Consider the following 15,314-nt stretch of genomic DNA (forward strand, 5'->3'; position numbering starts at 1 on the left):
GGGTTGGGTAGGGTCTGGGGGAAAACAAACCCTCCAGCAAAGAAAACGTGAAGCAAGGAGGGCAAAGCCCAGCGGCTAAGCATCGTGCCTACTTCTGTGCTAAAGTTCCCACTTTCTTTTTTTATTTTATGGGTTCCTGTCGTACAGGCTGGCTTCTGACTTTCTGTGTAGCATGAGCCTGTAACCCTCCCAGCTCTGGCTCCTCGGTATTAGGATCACCGGTGGACTCCACTAGGCTGTTTGAAATTCATGCCTCTTTAACAAGGTGCCCCACGTTCGCATTTGCGCTGATGGAGAAGAGGTCTGCAGACTGGCATCCTGGTCCCAGCCTTGGCTCACGTCTTACACACGCCAGGCTATGCTTTCTGCTTGTTTTCCTGCTAAGGGTGACCCCACAGGAGGTCCCATGTCAGTGACAAAGGAGCCCAGACGCCCTTGTCCTCCCCCACAGTATCATGGCTCAAGACGGTAAAAGCTGTATTCACTATCGATTAACCCTCATTTTCACAGAAAACCTAGTGTCCCGGAGTATGCCTTTGTGGAAGTCCCAGCATAGAGTCCCTGACACCACAGAACCTCCAAAGTACGTGTGATGAATTATGATGTACGTGTGAATTATTTCTATATACATGGCAAATCCACTTTGCCTTTTTTTTTTTTTGATATAGGGTGTGATTTAGCCCAGCTGGCCTCAAACTTAGTATATAGCCCAGTGTGGCCCAAACCGACTGTTGGGTTTACAGGTGTGTGCCACCAGCCAGGTTTATGTGATGCGGAGATCAAACACAAGGGTTCGCGCATGAGTAGCTGAGGCACTCTTTCGGACCTTTTTTTTTTCCCTTAGGACCTTTAACAAGTACGTTTGCATCCCAAGTCGCTCGGACGTAAACCACTGCCCAATCTACCGGACCCTGTGTCCCGCGAGATAGACAAGCAGATACCGGCGAGCACGCAGGAGCAAAGCCACTTTGCTCGCCCGCCCAGCGTCCTGGCACCAGGGAGGTATTTAGAACTACAATTCCCGGCGGCCCCCGCTTTCAAAGGCGTGTCTGAAAGGGGAGGGGGCGTGGCCGAGGGGCGTGGCCGGCTACAAAGGCGGCCGGCAGCTCGCAGGGCGCGGAGTAGACGCTTCGCGGCGGACGGAGAAGCCGCCCGGGACAGCGTGGGGAACTCGGATTCGGCTTGCGACACCCCCGCATGCGCCGGCCGGCTCGGTAGCGGCGGCCCCGATGCTGCTGCAGCCCGCGTGCGCCCCGAGTGTGTTTCCGCGGCCGTCCCCCGTCCCCAGCGCCATGCACGGCTCACAGAAGGACACCACGTTCACCAAGATCTTCGTGGGCGGCCTGCCCTACCACACCACCGACGCATCGCTCAGAAAGTACTTCGAGGGCTTCGGAGACATCGAGGAGGCCGTGGTCATCACCGACCGGCAGACCGGCAAGTCCCGCGGCTACGGCTTCGTGAGTGCCCGCGGCGCGCGCACCTGCCGCCGCCCCTCCCCCACCGCCTCCCAGACCCGCCGCGCGCAGCCGGGACTCCGGGGCTTCCCGGGGCCGCCGGCCCTTCCCCCACACTTTCCAGCCGCCCCAAAGAAGCGTAAGCTTTAGCGCCAGCGACTTGAAGACGGTTTCCCACTTCCTTCCACTCTAGTGTCCCCAAACTAATTCTCTGAGAAAGTTAACGGTACTTACTGATGGCCAGAACAACCGGGGGTGGGGGGTGGGGGAACTCCCCTTGGGGTTCACTTTGCTCCACTTCCCAGGGGATTGTCGCTGTCCTTGAACTTAGGGGAAGGAGCTGCAGTCCCGCCCCAAGGGTCCAAAATACCAGATACCCTTCTGGGAGGAAAGACCCAGAGATGGCCTGACGCCCACGCAAGACCCTCTTCCCTTCTCTGCCTGTTTTCCTCAGCCAGCCACCGAAGCCCCTGACCCTCTGTGTTCCCGCAGGTGACCATGGCAGATCGGGCAGCAGCTGATCGGGCTTGCAAAGACCCTAACCCTATCATCGACGGTCGCAAGGCCAATGTGAACCTGGCCTACCTGGGTGCCAAGCCTCGGAGCCTGCAGACCGGTGAGAGCCTGAACTTTCTTTGCAGCCCTTCTTGTTTCTGTATTCAGCTTTGGTAGCTGTCTGATGGAGAAACGCTGCCCCGCACCCCCTTTGTCCCAGAGTGGCAGCCGGCAATCATGTGCCTTACAGAGGCAGCCCAGGGCCACCACCCCTAGCTTGGGAGCTGGGTCCTCTTCCTCCTCGGCAGTTTATGGTCCCAGGGATACCAATTTTCAAAGTCTCCTGCTCTTGGGGAGGGAAGAAGCCAGACGCCCGCCAGGCGGGGGACATCCAGAGGAGCTGAGGGAGCCTGTGAACTTTATGTGCTTTGACACTTTTTGAGCAGGGACAGGGTGGTGGCAGGGATGGGAGAGGAAGCAAACTGTCCTTTGTGACTAGGAGAGTGGCGTGTGTTATTCTGCCCTCCCCAGGCAGTGTGCTGTCCTAACTGCCCTCCTGTCTTAGGTTTTGCAGTTGGCGTGCAGCAGCAGCTCCACCCCACCTTGATCCAGCGCACCTACGGGTGAGTGGCTGTGGGTGGGTGGGTGGGACAGCTGTGGGCTTCTCGTCTCAGAGCCGAAAGGCTGGGGAATGGCTGTTTTCAGAAATTAGATTGTGTGTTGGGGGTGTGGAGGGAGAGATAAGGCCCACTGCATTTCTCTAACCCAAAGGGGAGCACATGTCTTCAAGCCTGCTGTGCGCCTTGCCCCTAGTTATGTGACACCTCCGCAGCCAGGTGTCACATGGGCACCTGCGCCTCCACTTCCTCACCTGTGCAGTGAGTATGGGGACGGCTTTTCTGACTCTCGAGTTGAGTTCGGCACACGCCTAGTGCGGGCAGCTCTTCTGGTGTATGTTAAGGCTGGACCTAGCGGCCTGGGCTCTTCCCCGGGTGCTCTCCGATGTGGGCAGATGCCCTGAAGGTGGCTGCAGCCGGCCTGTGCCAGCTGGGCTTTGATGTTTGTGAATGGCGTAGTAGGTGGCTGCCACGGGTTGGCTTTTTGTGTGAGTCATTTGCTGTGTCCCCCTCCTTCTGTCTAGAGAAGACTGACAGGCCTGGTGGCTGCTTAGGGAAGGACTCACACACTTAAGGGACACGGAAGTTGGACCCTGGTACTTGGTCTGTTTGTTCAGTGTAGACTAGCTGTGAACGAGCCGGTTGCTGGGGACTCTGACACAGACCCCACCTTTTGCAGTGGCAAGCTTGTCAACTCCTGGCTGCTGGGCTTTGTGACCCAGGTTGGGGGTGGGGTGGAGGGGGTGTCTGTTGGGGCTGCAGCTGAGCTTGGCCAGCACAGTGGGTCAGATGACTGACTGGAGAGGTGTTGCTTGCCGTGTCTAAATGTGCTTGTCCTGTGGGGTGGCACCGGGCCTCTCCACAGCCATCCATGGGGATTGATGGGAGTTGAGCAGGAGTTTGTCTATGGGGAACTGTGGTCTAGGCCCCAGCCTGTGTTTCCTGCTGTGGGGTCCTCCTGGGGAAGTACTTGGGGTGCCACTGTGGCAGGTCGTTCCAGCCCACTGTTCCCCCCAGGATCTGTTTCCTGTGTGTCATGGCTGTCTGGAAGGAGTGCGGGACATCCCAGCCTTGGTAGCTTGGTGTTAGCTTCTCCCGGAGGCTGTGAGGAGAGTGCCTGCTCCAGGAGCTTGCCGGGCTCCCCTGGCTGAGCCTCAGGCTGATGCTGGGCTGAGCTAAGCTATGTACAGACTTCTGCTGACACTGGGGCAGGGCCTCCTCTGGCTCCGATCATTAGTGCTTGCACCTTTGACCCTTAGAGCTAGGTTCACAGGTCTAGCCTGTTGCTCTGACTGGACCTCCTTGACTTGCCTTATCTTACCTGGAAAATGGGGACGGCACCACTTCAGGTCAGGACAGATGCTCTAGTCTCCAGGGAAAGGCTCTCCTCAGATGGCTAGAGACTTACCTAGGGGTGTGGTTTGAACCCAGAGCCACACGAGCTGTCTTTGGGGGTGGACAGATTCCAGGAGTCCTGGTGCTCAGGGGTGAGTCTGACATCGGGCCATAGTGATTTGTAACTAGATTAGTGGGCTGGTCATCTGACACTGACGACATTCGTGGCCTTACAGTGTTGGTTGAGTTGCCAAGGAGAGTAGACCAGACAGACAGACAGACACACAGACAGGTGGGCACAAGGGACAGGCCAGTGTACATTGCCAGTGATCCTTGGGTTCCTCTGAGGAGCATCCCACCTCCTGAGCTTGCCAGACTCTGGGGAGCTGAGCGAGCAGTGTGGTGAGGCCTTGCTGCCTGAGCAGCTGCTGTTAGCCCAGCTGGGAGCAGAGGTGAGGTGTCAGCAGGCCAGCCCCTTTGTTTGCACACACAGTCTGGCCTGCCCGCCCGACTCAGCCATTGGTTTTGTTAGCCTGGGCTGCCCTGGCTGAGGGCTTGGTGGGAGCTGAACCCTGGCAGCTCAGAGCCTGCAGGCACCTGGCTGTACATTTTCCTAGGCCTTTGACCTGAAGACCCCACAGCCCACCTGTAGGCCAGGCCACTGGGCCCTCTGTCTGGTCAGAACTACCCATGAGCTTAGAAAGACTCAGAGAATGTCCGGCCAGCTCTGCTGGTTGCCTGAATCCTCCCCTGCTTGTGGAGCAGGCCTCGCTGGCTGAACAGCCTGTGCTTGTCCGTCATGTAACTGTATCTGGGGCCAAGGGGCAGTATCTGGTGAAGCCTTCTCAGCCCTTGCAATACCTTTTTCCAGCCTCCAGGCCCGTGTGGTGATCCCTTGTGGGGATAAGTGACCCAGGGCCTTCTAGCAAGGGGGTCTCCACCAGGCCTGGGCACAGTGATGCAGGTGAGAAGGAGGGCTACACAGTGCATCTCCCACCCTGGCTAAGCATTGATTTGGTGTGTCAGGGCCGCCCAGGTCAAGGGTGTCTGTCCACATTCAGCCTAAGACTCGTGGGAGCTGAGGGGCTACACAGTGCATCTCCCACTCTGGCTAAGCATTGATTTGGTGTGTCAGGGCCGCCCAGGTCAAGGGTGTCTGTCCACGTTCAGCCTAAGACTCGTGGGAGCTGAGGTTTGCCTCTGGCTCGGCAGCCATCAGAGCCTCTCCGGGCGGGTGGGCGGCTGTGCACTCCAGAAGGCTGCTCTCTGCTCTGAGGGGGAACCTTGCTGTGGCAAGATGCCTCCTTACACCTATCTCACTTTCTCCCCAAGTCGGAGTCAGGCCCTGAGGGCTGAGGTCAGGTCATGGTCCCCAGGTGCTGGGTGTCAGGCCACACCTCTGGAATACCGATGTGGCCGGGCCACGTTAAGGACTAGTTGGTCGTGGTGTGTGGAACATGTTGATCCTGAGGCCTGTGCTGGGGTTCCTACAGGCCAGTGGCAGGCTTTGCTGGCCTCAGCCTGGAGCCACAGAGGAGAGGCCTGCCCTCTCCCGAGGCTCCTCCCTCCCTCCTAGGACCTCTTGGGACAGTGCTTGGGTGGACGGAGGACGCAGTGTGTCTCTGAGAGCAGCACCAGGGACCCTCTCCTGCTTAGGCCTTCCTGCAGGCTTTGCTTCAGAGTCTGGGCTCTGAGGGATATACCCTGGAGCAGCTGTCCTGACGAGGCCTGTGCATGAGGATTGGGGAGAGGTGTTAGGGAGGAGTCTGTCCCCCAAAGCGAGGGCAGGGGTGGTGAGAATGTGCATGTTGATGCAGATGTTGATGCAGATGCTGAGTGAGGTGGTCCTTCCCACCCCAGGGCCTAGCATAGCAAGGACTGCATTGTTAAACAGGGTGCCTCTGGGCCGCTCCTTGGGCATGTGAGCAGAGCTGTGTGTTGACTCTGACTGGCTAGTTGTGTGTGCCACACACTGGCACCAGTATAAGTGAGTGCTGTAGTGTCTAGGTCCCATAGGGCCGCACGCTGTACCAGACATTTCCTGCACAGTCGGTACACAGAGTGGAGGGGCTTGGGGAAGGGGCGTCCCTCTTGTACCTTCAGGGGGGCTTGGGAGAGGGGCGTGCCTCCTGTGCCTTCAGAGAGAGTTCCTAATTTCACTGAGCAGTCAAAAGTGAGGCCGCAGTAGGGCAGGTGTGTGACACGCTGTCTCAGGAGGCCTGGCTAGGGCGGCTAGCAGTGAAGACTTAGTGTGCAGGCAGGCACACAGCCAGACCCAGAGCCGCAGGTGCGAGCACGCTCACCCCAGCACCTGAGGGGTGGCCCTGCCTGCTTCCCCATCATCACTTCCTGTTTGGCAGCCTGTCTGAAGGCAGGCGTGGGCTGTCTTGTCTGACCCTCCCAGAGGGCGTGTAGCCTGTGCTGCCGCACCTGTTGTTTGTCCCTGTCTGCTGTGACAGAAGCTAGCCTCTGGTGCCCTTAGGTTCCTCTCAGAGTTCACTTATGGCCAGGCGCCTGAGGGACCTCTTCTGCCACCTCAGGCTGAGGGGCCATGGCTTGTAGAGGCCCCAAAGATGTGTCCATGGCATGGAATTCACCTGGTGGCTCCCTGGCCCCTTGGTGGATCTTGGCGCGGGAGTTTAGACGACCCTGGGAACAGTGATTTGGCTCCCTGTCAGCTAGGAATGCTCAGGGAATCTGCAGTCAGGCTGGAGACCCTAGCTCCACTGCTCTGACCACAGTGCCCCCTGCCAGGAGGCCAGGATGGTAAAGAGCTGTTGGGAGACTGGGTGATGAAAGGGCGGGGACAAGGGAGCTGGAGAGATGGCTCAGGGGTCCTAAGTTCAAATCCCAGCAACCACATGGTGGGTCACAACCATCTGATTGATGCCCTCTTCTGGGGTGTCTGAAGACTCATAATAAATCAATAAACCAATAAACAAATCTTTTTTTAAAAAAAAGAGCAGGGACCAAAGCCTAGTGTGGGGGTTCCCAGTGACAGACAAGTACCCCACTCTGGAGGAGCTGAGCTAAGGAGAAAACGGGTCTGTCTGGATTTTTTTTCTCTCTGAGACAGGTTTTCATTTGTAGCCTAGGTTGGTCTAGAGCCTGCAGTGAGCTCCTTCAGCCTCTTTAGGTGCTGAGATCAAAGGTGTGTGTGTGTGTGTGTGTGTGAGAGAGAGAGAGAGAGAGAGGGGGGGGGAGAAGGAAGGGGGTCACTTTTTGTTTCCTTTTTAAGATGGTCTTAGAGCTCAGCACACCTTCAGCTCGCTGATTCTCCTGCCTCTCTTGCTTTCTCTGGAGGTGGGTCTTGAACCCAGCCGTGTGCGTGCTACACAGACAAGCTTCTCTGTCCCTGGGCTACAGAGCATTCCCCCTGCTTAGACTTTGGATTTGTTTTGAGGGTATCCCTCCAGCGCCGAGTTGCGCCAGAGGACCTCCCTTGGGACAGTAGCCACCCAGCCTGAGACCGTGGGTCACCTGGACCCCTAGCCCTTGGGGAGATGGAAGGACTGTGATGCCAGAGTGGACGGCAGATGGCCTCGGGCTCGGGGGAGGAGGCCGGCACAGTGTACGGCTTTGAAAGTAGCTAGGAGATGGAGCTTAGACAGGTTCAGGTGGCCTGCTGCTGCCAGCTGCCTCCCACAATAGCCTGTCCTCTCCTGTCTGCGTTCACCTGCCCCAACCCTCACCAGCTGCCTGAACCCTGGTACCCCCATCACAGGAGATTCCCAGGAGGCCTGCCAGACTGACACGTGCGCGCAAGCACACACACACACACACACACACACACTCACTCACTCACTCACTCACTCACAAGTGCTAGGCGTCGCCCCACTCCAGGCCATAGCCGCTGGTAAGCTGCTGTGTTGCCTTCAGCCTCGTGGTGTAGGCCTCCAGGGAGAAGAAGAAAAAGTGAAATGGGCTCATTTGCCTTTCTCGTGTTTATTTTCGGCAGTGGCTGTGTGTTCGGGAAGTGGCCCCCGGGCTGCAGCCAGGGATTTTTTTTTCTGAGTTTGGCTCTGCACTGGGCCAGGGCCTCTACTGACACGGCTCACCGTCAGTAGTAGCCGTGATGGGGAGACACTACAGGTTTCCCACCCCTCTGCTGGGCAGCAGGAGCCCAGGGATGTGTCTGTGGCGTCTTATTTACTGGTTCGGAAGCAGACCAGGGAAAGCTCAGACAGGCGGTGGGATCCGGACCCTGAGTCTCGTAGGCCGAGTGAGCCGGGAGCTCCTGGCTGCTCATTTGCTGCCCTGGCCCTGGACTTGGTGTAAGGAGAGACCATCCATCCCACCACTCCCAGTGGGTTAGATTCTCACGGTGCAGCTGTCAGCCCTGGCCAGCACCCACAGCAGCAGATACCACTGTGGGTATCTCCCTTCAGTCTGTGGTGGCTTGGGTGCGACCCAGAACCAAGGACCCGTGGGAAACAAAGCCTCAGCCATCCTTCCCCTGGTAGACATGGGTCTCCCGAGCTCTAGGACTTAGACTCCTTTGGTAGTCTCTGGTCTGGGAGCTCTTTTCTTCTGCGACTACAGAGCGGTGGGCTTAATTGTCCCGGGGCCACCCTGGCTTGAGAAAGGACGAAAGGTTCCCTGAAGAGGGTGAGGAAACAGAACCCTGGCTTCTGCTCTCTGCCGATGCCTGGGTGGGACTGAGCCTGGGATGGCTAAATGCAGAGCCCCTAAGCTGGGAGGGTCAGCTACCCTGGAACTTGTGGGTCGCCCAGCCCTTGGGTGCCAGCCCCCAAGACTTGGGTGTAAGAGGTCTCTGTCCACTTGGCCTTCCCCAGACCTCCATGCTGCCAAGGGTTTGGGGTTCCCATACTGGTTGAGGGCCCAGCTTGTGGGTGTGCCGTCCCAAGCAAGGCCATGAGGACATTCTAGGGCTGAGCTAGGCAGCTCTTAGGTCAGACTGCCTGTCGGGAACTTGACAGCAGAACTCAGCCTTCTGTCTCCTCACGCCAACTTGTGTCTAAGCCTGCTGCCCTGGGCCTTCTGGCTTGCTCTGGGTGCCCAAGTGTCCACAAATGCTTGTGCTGGGCCCTTGGAGACCCTGGGTATAAGCAAGCTCTGCCCCGTTCGTCATATAGGTGCACACAGTGAAAGCTGGGTGACTTGTGTGGACAGAAGAGCAGGGTCAAGAGGCCCCTCAGGACGGTGTCGGGGAGAAACCTCAGGCTGTGTGCCCAGGTGCCAACTCCTTGGATGGGTATAGTCCAGGGCAACAGACAGTCAGGTGGGTTCAAGGGGGAGTTAGGTGTGGGCTGCCACATAGGGAAGCACAGGGACAATTTGGATTTGCTTCTAGGTGCCGTAGGAAGGTGCTAGAAAGTTCTGGTCCCTGGATTGACACTATCTTGAAATCTTTTTTTTTTTTTTTTTTTTATTGAGACAGGGTTTCTCTAGCCCTGGCTGTCCTGGAACTCACTCTGTAGACCAGGCTGGCCTCCAACTCAGAAATCTGCCTGCCTCTGCCTCCCAAGTTCTGGGATTAAAGGCATGAGCCACCACCGCCCGGCTTGCTCTTGCAGTCTTTAAGGAGACACTGTGAAGTAGTGTGAGAGGCTCAGTGAGCGAGGCTGGTGAGTTGGCTGGCTCAGAAGGTTGGAGGGGAGACTATGTAGCACTGGAGCATGTTTGGGTGGGTGGGCACACTGAGACACGGGGACATTGAGTCCTGCAGAGCCCTGTGTCTCCTTCCAGGTTTTAGGCAGGTAGGGTTGGGGCTTGCAGTGGTGTGTAGCCTGGGACCAAGGCTACCCTTGGACAGGGCACAGGACTGGGACCCAGGTGGGTGACTTAAGTCTAGACTGTGACTGTAGAGGGCGTCCTCTGGTGTAGGCTCCTGTCCCAGCTGGTACTGCCGTTGGCCTGTGTGTGCAGCCGTTGCTGTCCCCAAGTCGTTGTGTGCCTCTCCAGGGAGCTCGCTCTGCACTGCACTGCATGTGGCATTTGAAGCCGGATAATGCTGTGTTCCAGGAGCTGGCCTGGTATTTAAGATGATAGCTCCTGGTCTCTGCCAGTATCAACCTGCAGATCAGTGTCCACAATGATGGCTTCGAGCCACGTTCCATTGGAGTGTGGCGTAGGTGGGCAATTTAGTGGATCGTCAAACTTCCGAGCCTTTCTACCTGTCCTGTGTCTTGGAATGTCGTGGTGTCAGGCCCCACAGTGGTACCTGGCCGAGACCTCAGTGTCCAGGTGAATCCGCAGCATGGGTGGCCCCCAGCAGACAGGAAACCAGCTCTGCCCTAGGCCCATGTCCTTGCACGGGGCTGTGGCTGGCCTGCAGGGAGGCTCATTGTGAGCAGACTCCACCTCTACACGTGTTGGGTAAGGGTGTGTCTCCCTCCCTGCTGCTCCTGTTTAGGGAAGTTCCGAGCGAGGCACTCTCAAAGCCTTGAAGTGATGTATGCTTCTGAGTCTTAGGGCTGGGGTAGGAGACCCCTCACAGACACACCCAGGTGGGGGCACCAGGATAGGCTGTGCTTTTCTGGGAAGGCCTCGGATGCGTTAGGACCCTGTCTTGATGGCAGGCTGGTGTCAGCAGCACCCTCTCTCACGGCTCAAGAAGCGGCAGGGGGAGGGAGGCTTGGGAGCTGTGGTGTCGGCTGGGCCGACTGAGTGGTGCTGGGGAGGAGTCTGTCACACTCCTGCGTGGGCTTCCTCCCTGCAATCCCCTCAGACCCTATGTTCCTACAGTCTCCCCTGAGCTCTGGTTTGTCCTGCAGAGCCCAGCCATGTGTCTGTCATGGCTGTATGCCGGCCTGAATCTGAGAAGGTGCTGTGCGGCTCTGAGGTGGTGTATGGCTCTGCATCAGTGCCATTCCAGTCAAGGGAGTACCACAGCTAGCCAAGGAGGGCACGCGCCCACCGGGGCTCCTGTCGGGCTCCTTGGCCTTAAGCTGCCGTCAGTTGCCCGTGGATCTATAGGATGCCAATCACTACTGGTGCGTGTTGTCCTGGCAACATCTGGTCAACTGCCCATGCTCTTTGTAAATGGAGAGGGAGCTGTGAGGGTGGTGGGCAGGGTGAGGGTCGCCACTGTGTGGGGATGCCTCCTTGCCTACACAAGGGTAAGCACCACAGTTCAGTACTGGGTGGGTGTGGCAGCTCACCTGTAATCCCACCGTGCAAAAGACAAGAGACAGGGTCCCCAGAGCTAGACTATAGAATCTGAGAGCTGGGCCCTACTACAGTATATATAACATGGAGGCTATGCAGGAAGAGCCCTGGCACCGTCTGTGACCTCCCTGCACACACTCCTGCACATCGCCATCTGTGACCTCCCTGCACACACTCCTGCATATTGCCGTCTGTGACCTCCCTGCACACACTCCTGCACATCGCTGTCTGTGACCTCCCTGCACACACTCCTGCACATCGCCGTCTGTGACCTCCCTGCACACACTCCTGCAGTGCTTCTTGTGTGTTACTTGCTCTCACCACTCTGCTACCCATGGCTGTGGTCTGCCAATGCTCTACCACACACACAGGCCACGTGTCACTTGTATGACTGGTGGGCGCTGGGATGCTGCTCCTGTCACAGGTGAGTAGAGAGCTTATTAAGTCGTGCATATCATCCTGGCCTCGGGGAGCCCCCCCCAGCAGTGCCGCCTCTTCCTCCCTTGGCCTCTGCCAGGCATTCTCTGTGCCATCCTCCCTAGGACGGCCTTGGCAGGCCTCATCTCCTGGACTGTGTGCCAGGTGTGCTTAGCCTGGGCTCTGCCCCACCTCACCTGTTGCAGGTTTCTCAACCTGCACCCTGGAGGGTGTAAGACGTCCCTGCGGGTCCCTGCGTGACCTTGACCACTCATGCTCTCACACAGGCTTCCGGGACTCGCTCCCCACAGCTTGCTCTCTGGGAATGATCTCTCCAGAGAGATGTGCCCGTCCTGCTGCTTTTTCTTACAGAGCACAGCCTCCCTGGAGTGAGACTGGATTCCAGGCCTATCTTAAGATATTAAGGGAAGCTGAGGCCCCAGGGCTCAGGCAGAGCTCAGACAGACCATGAGAGAGACCTGTGTGCTGGCACTTCGTGGCTCTTGCTCTGTCTGTGGCACTCTGCTGCCGTCGGTTCTGCCTTGGTTTACACGGGGTACATGGGTGGGGGTGCTGCTGCAGACAGGCCTGAGGCCCAGAGAGGCTCAGCCCTTTCCCTGGCCTGCTCAGCGGGAGGCTGGCCATTCAGGCAGACCCAGCAGTAGGTCCGTGCCCTCTGTCATTTCCCATGGCCTAGCCTGTTTCCTGCAGCAGTGCAGTGCTTCCTGGGGGGAGGCCACAGCCAGGGGCAGCAAGTGGCACCCGATGCATTTCCACAGTGGCTGGGTGTGGGGAGGATGCATGTGGTCACCTGGCACAGGGCACTTGGCATTTCTGACTTAGGAATGGCCGTGCTGCTAGGGCAGTAGATAGGGTCTCTGGCACACCTTGGTGCCCAGCAAGGCACAAGCGCACCAGCAGCCCCGTGCCCCCTTCTGGGGAGGTAGTGGGTAGCTAAGGAGTATCTGGGAGGGGTAGATGGGTACCTGGCATGTGAGCTGTACCATTCTCCAAGTGGTTTTTCCCCCCACAGGCTCTGTAGGCTACCCTGTCCTAAGTCTCCAAGTTTAAACAAAGGCCCCGTGTTATACATTGGACTGTAGGTCCTATGGGAGATAGGTGGGAGGGTGGGAGTCGAGTTTGAGGAGGGTACCATGGGAACTGGTGCTAAGTGGCCTCTGGCGTGATGGCACTGCCTGTGCAAAGGCCCTGGGGTTGGTAACACCTGCGTGTTGCTGCATCTGTTTTGTAGATGGTACACAGGCTAGGGCAGGGCAGGGCGCGGATCTATGCTCTCTGCACCCCTGGCCTTCCCACTCTGCCGACAGCCACTGACACTCTGCTTGGCCCACAGGCTGACTCCCCACTACATCTACCCACCAGCCATCGTGCAGCCCAGCGTGGTGATCCCTGCCACCCCTGTCCCGTCACTGTCCTCGCCCTACCTTGAGTATACACCAGCAAGCCCAGCCTACGCCCAGTACCCTCCAGCCACTTACGACCAGTACCCGTACGCTGCCTCCCCCGCCGCGGCCACCAGCTTCGTGGGCTATGGCTACCCCGCGGCCGTGCCCCCAGCCTTGTCTGCTGCTGCTCCTGCAGGCACCACCTTCGTGCAGTACCAGGCACCTCAGCTACAGCCTGACAGGATGCAGTGAGGCGCGTCCTGCCCAGGGCCACAGCCGCCACCTGCCAGCCTTGGGAGCCGCGACCACTTGGGTCTCCTCAGGCTGGCCCCTGGGCCACCTGCCCTGAGGACACCAGCGTCTGCCGCCCTGCCGTGCCTGAGGAAGGGCTTGAGCAGGAAGGGACCTCTGGGAGCTCCGCACCCACTCCATGCCAGGTGCCTTACTCTGGGACGTGTCCAGACACCCTCCCTCCTCTTTGGGCGCTGCCCTCTTGGTGGAGCCGTGTTCCTGAAAACCCTCCAAGTTGCCCTCAGTCGAAGCACTGTGCCATGTCCTGCTGGGAATTTCCTCCTATGCAGGCAAGACCATCATTGCCAAGACCCCAGACCTGTTTTTTACTTAGAGACTGACTGACTTTGGTCAGCAGCTCCCCGTGGAGACAATGACAGTATTTCTTTGTGCTGGTGTCACTGACAGAACTCCCCCTCCCCACAGGGTTGCCATCACCAGACCGCAGCCCTGCAGGGCCCTGGGCTCCTGTCTGCTGATGCTGCCCGCCTCACCTGCAGAGGTGCCCGTTGGGGCGAATTCTCAGGTGTCTGTTGCTGTGCCATGGGGGCCTTCTTCCTGGCCCTGTGCCCCTCAGGCAGACTCAGTGCCCACCCACCCTCCAGTTGTCACCTATGCCAGCCTGGGAGCATGACCTAGCTGCACAGAGAGAAGGTGCAGCCCACATCTAGGAGGGGAGTGGGCATCTCTGGCAGCATGGGCTGCCCGCAGGCTGGGCAGTGGGTCCCTCCACAGCTACCTCAGGGAGCCGGTGTGTAGGCACTCCACAGCATGCCTGTTAGTCAAGGCCTGGAGGACAGAGGGAGTAATGTTATAATAATATTTTTATTAGAATGTTCTGATTATAAAAAATAAAACTTGTTTTTCTTTAAAGAAAGAGATGGTTTGAGGCTTTTCTCTCAATGGCATGTGGTGGTCTGTGTCCAGGGTTTTTGACAGCTGTCCATCAAACCCTTACCCTGCTTCAGCCTCCGCTGGTCACCAGCCTCAGTGCCCAGCAGGGCCTGCTCTGGTACGCCGCATCTGAACCAACCGGAGGGCTCCAGCCCCACAGGGTAGGTACCTGCCGCAGCCAGGACTGGTGCTCGAGTCCTTAGAAGTGGACCTGGGACTGCTCTCCTGCACTGTCCCTTGGGTCCCTCAGGGACCTGCTCTGGTTTCCCCTTGAGTTGACTTTGAGCTGGGCTCTCTTCCTGCTCCAGTGGCCCACGCCCGTCTGGGCTGTCAGGCCCGGTTTGGTTTCATCCCAGGCTGCCACCTCTGAGTGTCAGTTTGCAAACACTGAAGGGCCAGCAGGCCAGCATGGGGCTGTCAACCCACAGCTGACATTTGCTGCTGCTGATAAGAGAATGGGCCAGGGGGGTGCGGGCACTGCCAGGATTATCAGGAAGGCCAGTCGAAGCCAGTATACTTCCTGTCTCTTATCAGCTGGTGGCAGCACAAGAACAGGCCCTCAGGAGGCCCTTGGCCTGTAAGGTGCCCTCCTGGTCTCCACAGCAAGCCTAAGAGACATCGTTGGAGGCGCCTTCTTGGGCCAGGAGCTCACCACACTCCCATCGGTGAGGGCAAGGATACCTGTGTTCTTGCTACAGAGCAGTTTCCCACGGGGTGTCGTCAGGTATAGGAGGCAAGCCACGGTCACCGTCCACCCTGGTGCAGCATGGTGAAAGGTCTAGTGTAGGAGGGGCTGCCTTGTCCCAGGACAGGACTTCTCCTTAGTGTCTCCAGGTGCCAGCACAGCTCCGGTGCACAGTGTCACGCTGGGGATGCACACGACCATGCAAGTGCATGCTTACAGGCCACACACATCTGTGCGCTCACTCTCCACGGAACAAGTTCAGACCCATTGCACGTTGCCGGTGGGCATTCACACAGATACACACACACAAGCTCCACATGCAGGTGTGTGGATACACTTACCTGACCCAGCTCAGGTGCACACTCACAGTTGTCTCAAAGCAACCCGCGTGCATGCACACGCGAGGCCAGGTGTACTGGATAACACGAACAGGGCTCATGTAAGTCGCCTCGTTGTGTGGTAGGTAAGGACTCTTGGGCAGCCACAGTTTGAGCTGGAGTCGCATGGGGACGAGCCAGACCTGGCTGGGAGGCCGAGGAAGGGAAGACCGAGGGCCCTGCCCTGGACTCCTCTGCAGGGGCGCTTA

General features: G+C 58.2%; 1 protein-coding gene and 1 long non-coding RNA gene across 2 annotated transcripts; both read left to right on the forward strand.

The window, feature by feature from the left end:
• Positions 1–1,103: 1,103 nt before the first annotated feature.
• Positions 1,104–14,026, forward strand: Rbm38 (RNA binding motif protein 38). Its single transcript, XM_052184437.1, has 4 exons — positions 1,104–1,460; positions 1,950–2,073; positions 2,518–2,575; positions 12,807–14,026. Exons 1-4 carry the CDS (start codon positions 1,230–1,232, stop codon positions 13,108–13,110), a joined length of 717 nt encoding a protein of 238 aa, XP_052040397.1. The 5' UTR covers positions 1,104–1,229; the 3' UTR covers positions 13,111–14,026.
• Positions 2,837–11,195, forward strand: LOC127686328 (uncharacterized). The gene is made up of 2 exons (XR_007978073.1): positions 2,837–4,940; positions 5,050–11,195. It is a non-coding gene; the product is annotated as an uncharacterized LOC127686328 (long non-coding RNA).
• Positions 14,027–15,314: the final 1,288 nt, after the last annotated feature.

The sequence above is a fragment of the Apodemus sylvaticus genome, chromosome 5, assembly GCF_947179515.1.
Source record: "Apodemus sylvaticus chromosome 5, mApoSyl1.1, whole genome shotgun sequence".
NCBI classification, from domain to species: domain Eukaryota; kingdom Metazoa; phylum Chordata; class Mammalia; order Rodentia; family Muridae; genus Apodemus; species Apodemus sylvaticus.

What these genes read in the sequence shown, in the direction of transcription:
- Rbm38 (XM_052184437.1), top strand. Translation starts at nt 1,230, where the DNA reads ATGCTGCTGCAGCCCGCGTGCGCCCCGAGTGTGTTTCCGCGGCCGTCC. An exon ending in AGTCCCGCGGCTACGGCTTC is followed by an intron (nt 1,461 to 1,949) that starts GTGAGTGCCCGC and finishes GTGTTCCCGCAG; the next exon opens with GTGACCATGGCAGATCGGGC. An exon ending in GCCTCGGAGCCTGCAGACCG is followed by an intron (nt 2,074 to 2,517) that starts GTGAGAGCCTGA and finishes CTCCTGTCTTAG; the next exon opens with GTTTTGCAGTTGGCGTGCAG.